The following is a 16591-nucleotide window of genomic DNA, read 5'->3' as shown; positions in this document are numbered from 1 at the left end:
GGGTCTTAACTATGACCAGTAGGCTACATAATATATCACATATTATAGAGGTCAGAATTATGACCAGCTGGTCAGATAGTCACAATTATGACCAACTGGTCATATGGTGGTCAGAAAAATAAGTTATTTTCTGGTTGGTTTAAAAAACATAATTTTTCAACCAGTTTGTCACCAAAATAAGATGTCATAAAACGACATCATACTGACATCCTTTCAACCAAGTTTTTCCCACTGGGCATGTACTCAATACTAGTAGTTGGATTCCACCAGCCTCCTCAGATGTCAGAAGAACCTCTCTATGTCCTCGGGTATACAGCAAGAAACAACCATATGGATTTGACAGGTGGGAGTAATTTATTTTAGGCAAATGGGACTAAAATTGTAGCTGCAGATGCCTTGTTTGGAATACCCAGGAAGCTATTCTTAGGCATAAGTGTGGATGGACCCAAACCTGCTGACAGGTTTTTCTGCAACCTTTGACTGTGCTGCACAGAACCTGTCAAACGAGATACTTGAGATGCTATACGATGAAGTGTCAAAAGTGTATAGGCGAGACTAAGGCACTATGGTTAGTCTGGCATCACATCAAACGGGTTTGGTTTAGTTGGATATATTTTGGTTGGTCTTGGATTTTTACTAATATCTAACAGGAAGACTGGACTCTTTCAGCCAACTGATGGTCACACTGCTTTTGTGTTCTGGTGAATGTAAAGAGTGATGAGTCTCTCTGCTCCAAGGTATTCCAAATAGAGTTTATCTTTATTCGATGCATAATGTCTTAAAAGAGGCATAGTTACAAAGATTCTGTTAAGTTCCAAGATGTACTACCCCAGTTGCAATGGGGTAGGACTCCTTGTCAAGTGCTCTCATATGAGTGTTCTGATGTAAGGGTGTTTGTCCGTGTTTGTGGTGTGTCTTCCCTAAGGGCATAAAAATATGTTGTTATGAGATCAAATTTCTTCCACCCTTGACGGAAATTCAGCAATTCGCCTGGACAGTGCTCACTAATGAACCCTGTGAAAGTACTGCTAAAACTACATTTACTTGATATATCCATTAATGTCAATCATTTTTACACAGATTTGTACAGGTTCTTTGGAGTTTTCAATATTCCCACACTTTGTCTTAAATTGAAAATAACAGGAGAAACCCTGGGACATAAAATTGGGGCGGCAGGTAACCTAGTGGTTAGAGTGTTGGGCCAGTAACCGAAAGGTTGCTGGGTCAAATCCCTGAGCTGACAAGGTCAACATCTGTTGTTCTGCCCCTGAATAACAGTTCCCAGGTAGGCAGGTCATTGTAAATAAGAATTTGTTCTTAACTGACTTGCCTAGTTAAATAAAGGTTACATTTAAAATAAAAAAAGTTCAGTTGGACATTTCATTTGAAACTTGTGTACTACCCAACCCTTTTCACACTACTAGCCAGCAGAGCTGCACCAAGCTGAATTGTGGGGTTACACATTCATTCACCATATGGTTTCTGGAACCATGCTACAAAGGACGGTGTGAAAGAAAATAAAGCCAAATACAGTACCCCTTTTGGATTGACACAATAGTGGAGAAAATTGAATTGGATCTCCCTAGATAGGCTACTCAGATACATCAATGATATTGTATCAGTGGAATATTATAGACAATTTTAATCTGAGGTAAAGCAAATCAAATACAAAATAATGATTTTGTTGGTGTTTTGGTAGGTTTATTTATCTTAAAATCCTTGGAGGTTATGTAATCTTGCAGAATTCCAATATCTTTGCTACCTCGGTTTCAAGCCTAGCCCATACTAGTCAATTTCAGATAATGAGTCTGCTCGGAAGAGGGAAGCGGTTCCAATTTCAAACAAAAACAAGTCTCTATATACAGAGGATTAGGACGGCAGGAATAACGGGATTTTTTAAATAAAACATACGAAAATTACAATTGATAGGTGCAGTTTGTAATCACACTCTGCAAAGCACTAGACCGCGCAAAGTTACCAATTCGATTGCGTCCACTTTCCAATTTTCTACGCGTGGCTGAATTTTGAAGCGAAAACCTAAAGCAACCGAAAGTTGGAGCTCCTAACCTAACAAGTGCAATCCTCTAGGTTGCTATATTTCGTTGTTCTTGCAACAGTAAACCGACATTGTCCATTTTTATATATATATAAATAAATAAAAATCTTATTCATCCACTGAGAAGCCATGCCGAGGTCGAATAGGCAAAAAGAATATAAGCCTGGGGATCTCGTGTTTGCGAAAATGAAGGGTTATCCACATTGGCCCGCGAGGGTAAGCAACTTCAGACTTTTACTTCTTAACCAAACGCTAATAGTAGGCCTACGTCTTCTTGTTTCTATCCCACATGTATGGGCCTATCTGCTAGATCAGATCATTGAGGCCTACCCCTGGTCTTTGCAAAGTTTATTTGCGTATGACTGCGCGCTGTGAAATAGGCTAGTGACATGTTTTTTGTTGTACATTTGGTGTTTCATTTTGGGAAATCTAAATTGTAGCAGTAAACATACTTTTACATTGACCTAGCAAATGCCGTCCTGAGTACTCTTCATTTCGCAGAGATGCTGTTTAATTTAATCATTGATACGAGGCCTAGTATAGGCTGTCTGATAGATCCTGGCTTCAAGTAAACAAACATATTATATATTCAACTTGTAACAAATAGGCTGGAGTACATTTAATGTCAGTTACCCCTCGACTTCTAAGATATTAGACTATTCCAAGTCCAACCAGTAGTATTTCAAACGTGATTGTGATACAAAGTTGCTACTAGTCGAGTCGCGAAATGGATACTTTGAAACATTGTAACTGAGTTTGCTAGTGTGGGAATTCTGAATGGATAATACACATTACCAAAAGTATGTGGACACCTGCCCATCGAACATTGTTAAATCATGAGCATTAATATGAAGTTGGTCCCGCCCTTTGCTGCTATAGCAACCTACACTCTTCTGGGTAGGCTTTCCACTAGATGTTGGAACATTGCTGTGGGGACTTGCTTCCATTCAGCCACAAGAGCATTAGTGAGGTCGGGCACTGTTTGGTGATTAAACCTGGCTCTCAGTCAGCGTTCAAATGAATCCCAAAGGTGTTTGATGGGGGTTAGGTCAGGGCTCTGCAGGCCAGCCAAGTTCTTCCACACCGATCATCGACAAACCATTTCTGCATGGACCTCTATTTGTGCACAGGGGTATTGTCATGCTGAAACAGGAAAGGGTCTTCCCCAAACTGTTCTGTTCTTGTCTATTCATGTTATGTGTTTTCATGCTTTCGCAACAGCTAATGGGGATCCTAATAAAATACAGAATGCCAAACTGTTGCCACGAAGTTGGAAGCACAGAATCGTCTAGAATATCATTGTATGCTGTAGCATTAAGATTTCCCTTCACTGGAACTAAAGGGCTTAGCCGAATCATGAAAAACAGCCCCAGACCATTATTCCTCCTCCACCAAATTTTACAGTTGGTACTATGCATTGGGGAAGGTCGCGTTCTCCTGGCAACAGCCAAACCCAGATTTGTCTGTCGGACTGCCAGATGGTGAAGCGTGATTCATCACTCCAGAAAAAGTGTTTCCAGAGTCCAATGGCGGTGAGCTTTACACCAATCCAGCAAACGCTCGGCATTGTGCATGTTGATCTTTGGTTTGTGTGCGGCTGCTCGGCCATGGAAACCCGGTTTCATGAAGCTCCCGACGAACAGTTCTTGTGCTGACGATGCTTCCAGAGGCTGTTTGGAACTCTGTAGTGAGTGTTGCAACCGAGGACAGACTAGTTAAACGTGCTACACGCTTCTGCACTCGCCGGTCCCATTCTGTCAGCTTGTGTGGCCTACCACTTCGTGGCTGAGCCATTGTTGCTCCTAGAACCTTCCACTAAACAAGAACACCACTTACAGTTGACAGGCAGGTCAAGCAGGGCAGGAATTTGACGAACTGACTTGTTAGAAAAGTGGCATCCTATGACGGTGCCATGTTGAAAGTCACTGAGCTCTTCAGTAAGCCCAATGTTCGTCTATGGAGATTGCATGACTGCGTAATCAATTTTATACACCTGTCGCAAACGGGTGTGGCTGAATACATTAATTTGAAGGGGTATCCACATACTTTTGTGTGTATATATATATATCTATATATAGGGTATTTGGTGGCAGCGGTGGCATTTGATTGTCTGGCAGCAATGCATGAGCCTATTGTAAGGTAATGTAAATGGTGTACGGGTGTTTTAGCTCAGACTCCATTGCAAATTAGTGGAAAGTAGGTCATGTATTTTCATTAAGAATTGCCATTTGTTTATTTTTAAAATGTGTGTATATATATATATATATATATCTCACACACACACACACAGACAGTACCTCAAGTTTGGACACACCTCATTCAACAGTTATTTATTTATTTTTGACTATTTTTCTACATTGTAGAATAACACATGGAATCATGTAGTGACCAAAGTGTTAAACAAATCAAAATATATTTGATATTTTAGATTTTTCAAAGTAGCCACTCGTTGCCTTGCTGACAGTTTTGCACACTCTTGCACTGAGATGCATTGCCTTAGACTGTACTTTTCACTCCATACATTTTCCCTGACACCCAAAAGTACTCGTTACATGCTTAGCAGTACAGGAAACTGGTCCAATTCACACACTATCAAGAGAACATCCATGGTCGTCCCTAATTCCTCTGATCTGGCGGACTAACTAAACACAAATGCTTAGTTTGTAAATTATGTTGGAGTGTTTCCCTGGCTATTTGTGAAGAAAAAAATATATAGTGTGATCTGGTTTGCTTAATAGACATATTTGTCCCTACATGTTTGACATAATGGCGTCATCTCTTTTCCTCCTTAGATTACAACAGGGTTATTGTATCATGTGCTCATAAGAAATGTATCTTGAGTGTGCCTGTGGATACATCGCATGTAATTGTAATGTAAATAGAGATAAAAGTAGTACTAATTTAGGCCTACTTCTGAAATGTTAATTCTTAGTATTTGGAATTCTATTTCTGTGTGTCTGTGTTCAACTACACCAAATAATGTGTAAAATGAGCCCTCAGAAAAGTATACACTCACTACACACCCAAGCGTTGGGTTATCAATACATTTGTGCATGATCCCATTCACATTCATAATACATTCACAGGACACAAAACAACAATTCTTTACTATTCCCTAAACTATGCCATAAATATACACACAGGGCTATCTGTTTTGTTGTTCAGCTCAAATTGGTTGAAGGGGGTCGGTGAAGAGACTCATTGATTTGCCGCTGTGTCCAGTGCCCAATATTTGCCTTGGGGGGGAGAGACACCATTTTGACAGAACTCTGAATGTCAGTCATTTACTCTATGTGTGTATTTGACTGAGAAAATGAAAGTGTGTGTCAGTCATTAAAGCACTTGAAACCTGGCCTCTCAAGTGAGTGTATGAAGTACATTTTTAATTACCTAATTCTTAAAGCAGCTCTGGCCTTTTTAGTTTACGCTGGTCTGCTTTTTTCTTTGTTTCAGTAGCCAAACAAAATATTTTATATGAACTTGTATTGTTTGCGGTAGCTCCTGAAATTCATAAATCACCATATTTGCACTTTTGCCCCTAGTTATTTAGTTTGAAGCACTCCCTAACAATTACACTCATTGTTTCCTTCTTCCGCAGATTAACGAGTTACCCGAAGGAGTGGTCAAGTCCCCCTCCAACAAGTACCAAGTGTTCTTCTTTGGGACACATGAGACGTAAGTAAATCATTTTTGATGCAATGAATCCTATCACATAGTCTTGCCTAATTCCAAATGAATCCCTAGCCCCTACCTTCTATACAATAGTCGCGATATGAGAGGCTTTAATAGGCTAGTCTGTATTTTCTCCATATTACTTATACCTATCGGAGAACAAGTTGGAGCTACCACCATATCGTTCCTTACACCTATCAAATTCTCTCCAGATCTCCAGTGCACTGGGTGGTTCATTTGGAATGACACAGTAGTCGTTTACCTTGTAGTTCCATAGAACAGTATTTTGAAGCTCTGTAGGTGGTTGCATGCGTCAACCTTTGAACTTTATAACCTTCAACCTCTCAGGGCATTCCTGGGTCCCAAGGACCTGTTCCCTTATGAGGAGGGCAAGGAGAAGTTTGGCAAGCCCACCAAGAGGAAAGGCTTCAGCGAGGGTCTCTGGGAAATTGAGAACAACCCTACAGTGATACACGAACCCGCGGGCTATGAGGTGTGTGCTTAGAGACTGAAAGGGACGTGTCTGTTTGTGTGCCTGCTGACATGCTTGAGCCTTTGTTCCTGTGTAACACATGATGGTATATGATTTTAGCAGATATTAAGACGCACACCACCCAATGTTTGTCTTTGCTATTCTGGGAACACAAAAACCCTACTATTTCATCATCAATGATAAAGTACTCCCAAATACACATTTACCTATACTCAACCTCAGCAAATACAGGTGTGCATTGGGAATAGTTCACCACGTTTCCCATCCTTAATTCTGTTCTTTCTCCTGCAGCCAGCAAAGAAGGAGACTCCAGCAGAGGGGGCGGTGGAGGCAGGAGGGGCACAAAAGGGGGATGCAGAAGGAAGCAGTGACGAGGACGAAGGGACCCTCGTCATCGATGAGAAGAATGACAAGGGAGTGGCCAAGAGGAAAGCTGGGGGTTCCAGCGAGGTAAGTGTCAAACATTCACATGTCTAGTCAGTCTTAACAAGTAGAACCATACCCCATATCGCTACTGTATTTGTTTATATTTTGCCAATTTCAATTGATTGGGCATTCAAACAGCTGAGCATTTACTAAGAAGTCAATTGGCTATATAGCCACTATTGTAGGTAGTAATTTATGACAATGTTCCCTCTAAGCTGTGCAGCTCCTTCAGGTCTGCAGTGGAGAAGAAATGCCAGCCTGCGCAGAGATCCTGTTGCATGAAATTTAACTTTACTGACCTTTAGTTGCACCGTTAGTTTACATTCTTTCCTGAAACAGATCAACGTTTCCTTCTACAGTAGTGTGGGAATTATGATCAAATGAACATATCAGTCTTTTTCAATGCATCAAACCCAACTTGGCAAGATTGTCAGTGATTTTGTCGTAGGCAGAGCGCATCAGAATAGCATTCTATTGCATTGGCCGGCACAAGCAGTTTCAAAATCAAATTGTATTTGTCACATGCGCCGAATATAACAGGTGTAGACCTTACCGTAAAATGCTTACTTACGAGTCCTTAACCAACAGTGCAGTTCAAGAAATATAATAAAGAAAACATTTACCTTATAGGCTAAAGTCATTAAAAAAATAAAAAGTAACACAATAAAATAACAGAGGCTATATACATCTGGTACCGGTACTGAGTCCATGTGCAAGGGTACAGGTTAGTCGGTGTAATTTGTACATGTAAGTAGGGGTAAAGTGACTGCATAGATAATAAACCATGAGTAGCATCAGTGTAAAAACAAAGGGGCAAGGGGTGTCGATGTAAACAGTCCAGGTGGCCATTTTGATTAATTGTTCAGCAGTCTTATGGCTTGGGGGTAGAAGCTGTTAAGTTGCCTTTCGGACCTAGACTTGGCGTTCCGGTACCGCTTGCCGTGCGGTAGCGGAGAGAACAGTCTATGATTTGGATGACTGGAGTCTTTGACCATTTTTTGGGCTTTCCTCTGATACTGCCTAGTATATAGGTACTGGATGGCAGGAAACTTGGCCCCAGTGATGTACTGGGCCATACGCACTACCCTCTGTAGCGTCTTACGTTCAGATGCCGAGCAGTTGCCATACCAGGCAGTGATGCAACCGGTCAGCATGCTCTCGATGGTGCAGCTGTAGAAATGTTTGAGGATCTCTGGGCCCATGACAAATCTTTTCAGTCTCCTGAAGGGGAAAAGGCGTTGTCGTGCCCTCTTCACGACTGTCTTGGTGTGTTTGAACCATAATAGTTTGTTGGTGATGTGGACGCCAAGGAACTTGAAACTCTTGACCCTCTCCACTACAGTCCTGTCGATGTTAATGGGGGCATGTTCGGCCCTCCTTTTCCTGTAGTCCACAATCAGCTCTTTTGTCTTGATTACGTTGAGGCAGAGGTTGTTCTCCTGGCACCACACTGCCGGTCTCTGACCACCTCCTTATAGGCTGACTCATCGTTGTTAGTGGTCAGGCAGGCCTACCACTGTTGTCGTCAGCAAACTTAATGATGGTGTTGGAGTCGTGCTTGGCACAGCAGTCGTGGGTGAATAGGGAGTACAGGAGGGGACTAAGCATGCACCCCTGATGGGCCCCCATGTTGAAGTTCAGTGTGGCAGATGTGTTGTTGCATACACTTACCATCTGGGGCCAGCCCATCAGGAATCACCCACTGTTGGAATAGAAGATCTTTTGAGATCAAAGAGCAGAGCCGAGTGTGAAAATGTTTTCATATTCTTTGCTAGTTAGCAAGTTATTAGGCAGGTTATAGCTAATACAAACGCTATTAATTTGTTAACCTTTATTTAACTAGGCAAGTCTGTACAAATTCTAATTTACAATGACGGCCAACCCCAGACGACGCTAGGCCAATTGTGCGCTGCCCTATGGTACTCCCAATCACAGCCGGATGTGATACAGCCTGGAATTGAACCGGGGACGCCTCTTGCACTGAGACGCAGTGCCTTAGACCCCTGCGACGCGTTTCTTTATTTTTTACAATTCTCTGTATGGTACCAATAATGATACTTTTATTTTGTAAAGTAGTTTCTTCCTTCATTCGTCACAATACAACACAATTTCCAGTCACATATTTTGCCCATGGTGTTCACTGTTTACAGACAAGTTTTTCTGTTTTCTGATAAGTGACTTGAGCTTTCAGACAAATAAAAAACCTAAGGTTAATGTTAAGCCCTGCATAATGTTTTTAAAAAGTCTCATGGAATACAGGCCTCAATCAATAGCTATTTTCATCTGAAAAGGTTATGCAATGCATTTGATCCATTGTTTTTGTTCATAGGCAACTGTGAATGTCCTAATAGGCTCCAAATAGCTTCAGTTGTCTACTTGGACATTTTCTAAAACTGTAACTGAAAGTGGGCACAGACTCAGTGTTCACAGTAAAAGCGTGCTGTAAGTTGCACAGAATGCTCACAGTGTTCAAGATTCTGCTCATAAGACCTGAAATTTGCTCAGTGCCCAAAAAATGTTTGGAAACATTGATGGCCGGTATCGCAGAAGAACTGCCTCACAGGCAATGTTACGTTACCATTTTCTGCTTTAAACGGAGTTACATGTTCCACAGGAATATTCTGCAGGAATATTTTGCAACACTTTATAATAACGATAAGTAAATAGTTTATTCATAATTAATTAATAATTACACCCACGTGTAAATGTTAGTAAGCTAGTTATTCACACATTTATAAACAACCTTTTAAGTATGCAATAATTATTCATAATGTCTTGAGTGAACAGTGTACATTCTCATAAAATAATGTACATGCCATTGGTATATCATTCAGCAGTACCTGATGTTCTTTAGACTGAATCTGCAGTAAGGGAATCTGTTTCTTTTTTGAACGAAGTGGAGGTGAGGAGCATCGTGCAAGGTGGGGGAAAGAACAGCAGAATATGTAGTGCATATTTTATCCTAGAATGGCCTTGAACATATCATTGGTTAAACACTCACACACTACAGAGGATGTTTAAGGAAATCTATTCATAATTTCATTCAAACAGTCACACTTGTAATAGTGTGATGTGTAACTTCAGACGCACTCTATGCTGGTCAAGTAACATTTTCGTCCGAATACGGAATTACAGTGGGGTAAAAAAGTATTTAGTCAGCCACCAATTGTGCAAGTTCTCCCACTTAAAAAGATGAGAGGCCTGTAATTTTCATCATAGGTACACTTCAACTATGACAGACAAAATGAGAAAAAAATCCAGAAAATCACATTGTAGGATTTTTAATGAATTTATTTGCAAATTATGGTGGAAAACAATTGGTGGCTGACTAAATACTTTTTTGCCCCACTGTATTACCTTTTTCTTGCCAGTGATATACCAAAACCAAAGTGTGAAAATAGTCTGCGTTTAAAGGTTATACATGTAACATTTCCACCTGCAAATCATACATGTAACATTTCTACTTCAATCACATATCAGCTGTAATGAAGGAATGAAAAACCACTAGAGAAAAACGGGCCGATCCGGCCAGCTGTTGTGTAGGTTACATCTCCCTGATTTATGATTAGTTTGGGTTTGCAAGGTTGACATTAGCAAAACATTTGCATTACAACACTTCTTCATTTACAAACAATATGCTTTACATTTCCTTCAACATCCTGTGTGCTTATTCTTTTACCATTGATATGTTCTAGGCTATTTTGAGACCTTAAGTATAATCGGATACGTTTGGAATGTCTACCAATGAAGTTATTTTTGTGATAAATTACACTGTTCACTCAAAGCATTTATAAAGTATAAATGATTAGTAAATGGTTTATGAACCTACTATTAAACATCTTCTAAATGATATGGATCATTATTACTTTTTAAAGTTGTTTATACATGTGTGAATAACTAGCTTGCTAACATTAACAAATGTGGGAGTAATGATGAATAAGCTATTAACTAATCCCTTGTGAAATGTATTTCAAGGTGTTCTAACAAAGTACTACTGACTTCAATAGACGAGTGGCAGGTGTGGGTCACTTTGCTTGTCATAATGAAACTATCATTGCATGGCATTTTAAAGTTTTTTGTTGTTTATTTAAAACAGTAAAAAAGTCAAATAAAATAAAAACGAACAAATAAGCAATCATGTACAGTGAGTGGCAAGACAAAGTATGTGAACCCTTTGGAATTACCTGGATTTCTGCATAAATTAGTCATAAAATTTGATCTGATCTTCATCGAAGTTACAACAATAGATAAACGGTGTGCTTAAACTAATAACACACAAATTATTGTATTTTTCTTGTCTACATTGAATACAGAGTTTAAACATACTTTTCCCAACCTACAAAATGAATGTGAACCCCTAGGCTAATGACTTCTCCAAAAGGTAATTGGAGTCAGCTAACCTGGAGTCTAGTATAACCTGGTGAGATTGGAGATGTTGGTTAGAGCTGCCTTGCCATTTAAAAAACACTCAAAAAATGTATTTTGCTATTCACAAGAAGCATTGCTTGATGTGAACTATGCCTCAAACAAAAGACATCTCAGAAGACCTAAGATGAAGAATTGTTGACTTGCATAAAGCTGGAAAGGGTTACAAAAGTATCTCTAAAAACCTTGATGTTCATCAGACCATGGTAAGACAAATTGTCTATAAATGGAGAAAGGTCAGCACTGTTGCTACTCTACCCAGGAGTGTCCGCCCTGCAAAGATTACTGCAAGAGCACAGCGCAGATACATAAAACACTAAACAAGAATGGTGTTCATGGGAGGACACCACGGAAGAAGCCACTTCTGTCCAAAAAAAACCCATTGCTGCACGTCTGAAGTTTGCAAAAGTGCACCTGGATGTTCCACAGCGCTACTGGCAAAATATTCTGTCGACAGATGAAACTACAGTTGGATTGTTTGGAGGGAACACATGCACAGCACACCAACATCAAAACCCCCCAACTGTAAAGTATGGTGGAGGGAGCATCATGGTTTGGAGCTGCTTTGCTGCCTCAGGGCCTGGACAGCTTGCTATCTTCGACGGAAAAATGAATTCTCAATTTATCAAGACATTTTGCAGGAGAATGTAAGGCTATCTGTCCGCCAATTGAAGTTCAACAGAAGTTGGGTGATGCAACAGGACAACGACCCAAAACACAGAAGTAAATCAACAACAGAATGGCTTCAACAGAAGAAAATACACCTTCTGGAGTGGCCCAGTCAGAGTCCTGACCTCGACCTGACTGAGATGCTGTGGCATGACCTCGAGAGCAGTTCACACCAGACATCCCAAGAATATTGCTGAACTGAAACAGTTTTGTAAAGAGGAATGGTCCAAAATTCCACTACAGAAAAGGTTTGGTTGAGGTTATTGCTGCCAAAGGAGGGTCAACCAGTTATTAAATCCAAGGTTTCACTTACTTTTCCACCTTGCACTGTGAATGTTTACACGGGGGGTTCAACAAAGACTTGAAAACATATCACTGTATGTGTGTTAGTTTAAGCAGACTGTTGTTGTGACCTAGATGAATATCCGATCAAATTTTATGACCATTTCATGCAGAAATCCAGATATTTCCAAAGGGTTCACATGCTTTTTCTTGCCACTTGGGGAAATATGTCACTTGAATAAGGGTGATGCGTCTTTCTCTCTCCCCGAAGAGCTCTCCTAAACGACCTAAGGACACAGAGGGCAAAGGTGACTCGAAGGTGGATTGTAAGAAGTCTGACAGTGAGCTGAAGCTTAATGACAAGGCAGGGCATAAGCCCACTGAGCTGTCTTCTGCGCCGGGTGAATCAAAACCACCGACCGAGGGCCAACTAACATCAGAGAAGGTGAGGGAAGCTGTCTTTTGACCGATGAGTTACATCGATCTCCTATTAATTTGGTCTTACATCAGGGCCTGGTCCAGGGTGAGTTTCCCAAAAGCCTTCAAGCTAATGTGGCCTGTTATTTCTGTTGACAATCTTCTGTGCTTGAACTAACGAAATTGAACAAATGAAGCACTTTGCTGTTCTACGCGGAATTGTTCATCAATAGATACTGTATATACTACTGCACTGGCAACGAGGCTTTCGAGAAACTCGCACCTGGTTCATATCCAACATTATAAAAATTTTAAAAATGAAATTACTGATGCGATGTAACATTTTCTCCATGCTTTCTTCTCAGCCTGTGATGGACAGTGCTTAACATCAAGCCTCTGAGGATGACCAAGAACCCTTGGTTCTTCTCTGTGGAATTTGGGGTGACAACACACAGTAATTAGCTAATCTTTGAATGCTAGTTTTCTGCTGTTTAAGTAACTGGAAAGTGTTAAGACCTATATAGAAATTGTACTTGCTATATATCGATAGATATATATTGAAAGGCAAAAAAAACTTACTTGCCAGTTGGGGATATTGTATATCCCAGGATTGAAATTGTCAAGTCAAACCAATAGTGATGAGAAATTCAAGGCTCAAGAGGAAATGTGTTTCGGATGTATAATTTTTTTTTTTGTCCAATTATGATGTCTGGCTGCTAGGTGTCAAATGCATTACAGTTTAGAGAGTACACATACGGTTTCTTTAACAAGAATCTAAACATAAGCAAATGAATACAAAAACAAAACAAATTTGGGGAAATCTAGTAAACATTACATTCATAATTCATTTCCATTTAACATAAAAATCCTGTTTTTGAATAGGTTTTTAGTTATGAGGGTTGTTGGTGTTAGACTTGATAGCTTTTTGCTATGTCGTTGTGCTTTATAAAAATATGTGTTCTTGGCTTTAAGGTGTATACATAATAGTAATTGTACTTGCTTTTCTTTCCCTTTCCTCGGCCTGACTTTGAAACAGACAATGTATTTTCTTACTCATGGTGTGTTGCACTTTTAAGATATTTAACTTTGTCTAGGTCATTAGCAAGTTTTTCTAGCGACAACTATCGTTTTAATGCTATATAACATGTTGCATGTTACCTGTACATGGTAGGTGACCAAATAATGCGCCTTCAATGACACCGAATTCCCTATTTTGATTGAATGTCACATCTATTTACAGAAGCACAAGGAAACGAAAACCACTTTGCAAACCCCTCTCTTAACCCTTTACACTCAAACCCATATATGGGTTGAAAATGGCAGATTTGGGCACTGATAAGTTTAAATTGGAACGCAGTGGCTCTACAGTAACATGCTATAAATGACATCAGAGCTCTGGCTCTGCGTGTCACAGCGCTGTATGGGTTTTGACTGACAGCCTTTCTTGTCGTGTGCGGTGCTCAAGTTCAGAAGTTGCCCCCATCTCTCCCTTACTGGTTGTATCCAGAGTATATTTCAGATTTTGGTATCAACAAATGAGAAGAAATGTACACTAAATGTAAAATGCACATAAAATCAGCAGTGTAATGTTTGGATGTCAGGTGAACTGTTGTCCTCAGCGTTGGTCTAAACATGATTCCATAATCTCCAAACTCTTCCCTTTCAATTGCTACCATGCTTATGCATTTTCATATTTCTTCTATCAGAACCATTACACTTTATCACTGTCCATATAGGTCAATTCCGACGTTTAAATAATGAAGGGAAATCTATATTTCAAAAACTACCCCAAAATGAAATGTGCATTGTTAAAAGCAAGAAAAACATTCCTGAATGTTTCTGTGACAATGTTGGTATTAACCAGTGACATGTTTGATGAAGCGCAATACTTTCAGCTCTGGAAGATGACTAGGAAGGGGACTATGTTCTATGGAAGGGGCATTCACTCCTACCCTGGAGGTCTGGAGTACTGCTGGTTTTCAGTTCTATTAATTGCACCTAATTCATTTTGTTTACCTGATATCCCAGGTTAAACCTGATTTAGAAAGGGAATAATGAAAAGTGGAAAAAAGCAGTGGAAGGTTCAGATTTGAATGAGTTCTTGAAAAATATTTACATTTCTTGATAGAAACTGCACTGTTCATTGGTCCAGACATTTTACAATCTCAATGTTGTGAAAAGGACATCAGCCTTGTGGCCAACAAGATGGTGTTCAGGTTATTTTGATATTGGGGCACCTGTGAAAACCGAACACTTCAACACTGTGCAGAATAGCTCTGTCTTTGGGTACATGATTGTCACAATTCTGATTTGAAGCTGCTCTGCTTTTTCCCTTCTACTATTCACTGTGGGGCATACTTAGAGTATGTGTAACTGTGTGCAGCTTAATATTTTGGTGTGAGTGACTTGCCCTTCAAACCTTTTGAACTGAAACAGAGTGAGACTTGTCCTGTGATTTTGGCTGCTAAACCAAATGTTTTATTATTTTGTGTTGTCGTAAGAATATAACCCTTGTGTTGATATTTGAAATGCAATATGTGAATTTCTTTATTTTTTTCAGGGGGAGCTTTTTTGTCACATTTATTGGTCCCTCCCTTATGTATGCTTTGTGATTTGTGGGGGGGGGGCGTGTCTTCAGTTTTATGATTGGATGATTTTTGGATATGTCATGAATTCGTTGTTGCAATTTTGTGGCCCTTGTTTGGTGAAATCCATATATGCATTCAATCATCAGGTCTTTTTAGAATTCCATAAGTCATTAATTAACTGAACCACAACACACAGGGGCGTTTCAGGAACAGGCCTTAGAACTTAGAGCTCTCAGTCTGTACTGAATATGGCCCAGACCTTTACACCAGGCTTCCCTTTCAACTGCTAGACCGTCACTCATTCATAGTCAACTTTGTATGCTGACTGACCTGCTCCATGATTCTGGACCTTTCATTATTTTTCCCTTTTACATTTCAACTTTCAAAACCTAATGCTGTCAAAAGGATTCTATTTTTGGTGGGTCATAGCCAGATCCTCAGCAATTCACAGTGGACTTAAAATCCCCCCAAAATGTAAGGGGAGTAAAATTCTAGTTACTTTCTTTGGATCTTTTTCACTGATTGTCAATCCGCCACGCTTCTTGCTTAGTTCTACCATTGTAGCTAGCCGCCAGTCCATTTTATTTCAAACCAATAAACTTGTTGATTACAAAATGAGTCCCACCTGCCTGTCATGTTTAACTTTCACCAGGAGTGCCTTTCCTTATAGAATGTGCACCTTCCCCTCTTATCGTTCCACCTGGACATTAACGTTCATCCCACAGCTGCCACCAAATGTAAGATAGGGGGGGTACGAGAACACCTGCATCTTTTACTGAAGAGTCCACTCTCCGACAGTGTCATTGTTGACTTGTGGAAAATATGTTTGTAGATTCCTGTCAAAGCATTTTCTTATTTATCCTGGGAATGGGTAAATCATAAGTGATTTCAATGGGTTAATAAATTAACACTTCAGTGTATTTATGACAGCCATTTTATTTCACAATGATGTATGGTTAACTGTTGTGTCCTGTTCTGGCCACAACATGTTAGCCATAATACATTGTAATTCCTTCCTGATATGACTTGGATTGAGGCATGGAACTGTATGTAGTGTAATGTTTTTTATATATATATATATATATATATATATATATTAGTTTTAATGGTACACAATAACCGGTGGAGATCAAACACACAAGTCGATTATAAACATCCCATTAATTCTAGCCGTGTGTTCCGTAGCCGTATCATTTAAGACCTCTGCTAACTTATTATAGAAATCCATTCAGAACATGTGGATCATTTAGAATGTTCCACCCTGGAATAACTGACATCATGCATTATGACATGTTACCTACTACCATTGTTCTCTGAATGCAACGTTCCAGTAACATTTTCAACTTAAGGTGGTCAACCATGGGAGGGAACAAATCGAAAAAGGTATAGTTATTGAAGTGCCAAGTCCTGTTGGTTGATTTAATAATGTGTGTTTGAGTAATATTAGTACCCTAATTAACAGAAAATAAATGAAGGTTGATGTCACTCAAAGACCTGTGGTTATCAATCTGTCATCCAAAGGTATTTTTGAAAAGTGATGTTTATGCTTATGGTAGGTATGTT

General features: G+C 39.7%; 1 protein-coding gene across 1 annotated transcript; it reads left to right on the top strand.

The window, feature by feature from the left end:
- Positions 1 to 1799: 1799 nt before the first annotated feature.
- On the top strand, positions 1800 to 15646 carry LOC115131516 (hepatoma-derived growth factor-like). Its single transcript, XM_029663298.2, has 6 exons — positions 1800 to 2272; positions 5655 to 5731; positions 6077 to 6221; positions 6513 to 6671; positions 12295 to 12468; positions 12806 to 15646. Exons 1-6 carry the CDS (start codon positions 2186 to 2188, stop codon positions 12824 to 12826), a joined length of 663 nt encoding a protein of 220 aa, XP_029519158.1. The 5' UTR covers positions 1800 to 2185; the 3' UTR covers positions 12827 to 15646.
- The last annotated feature ends 945 nt before the right edge of the window (positions 15647 to 16591 follow it).

Source organism: Oncorhynchus nerka, linkage group LG7 (assembly GCF_034236695.1).
Source record: "Oncorhynchus nerka isolate Pitt River linkage group LG7, Oner_Uvic_2.0, whole genome shotgun sequence".
NCBI lineage: Eukaryota > Metazoa > Chordata > Actinopteri > Salmoniformes > Salmonidae > Oncorhynchus > Oncorhynchus nerka.
This window is presented reverse-complemented; position numbering and strand designations above follow the sequence as displayed.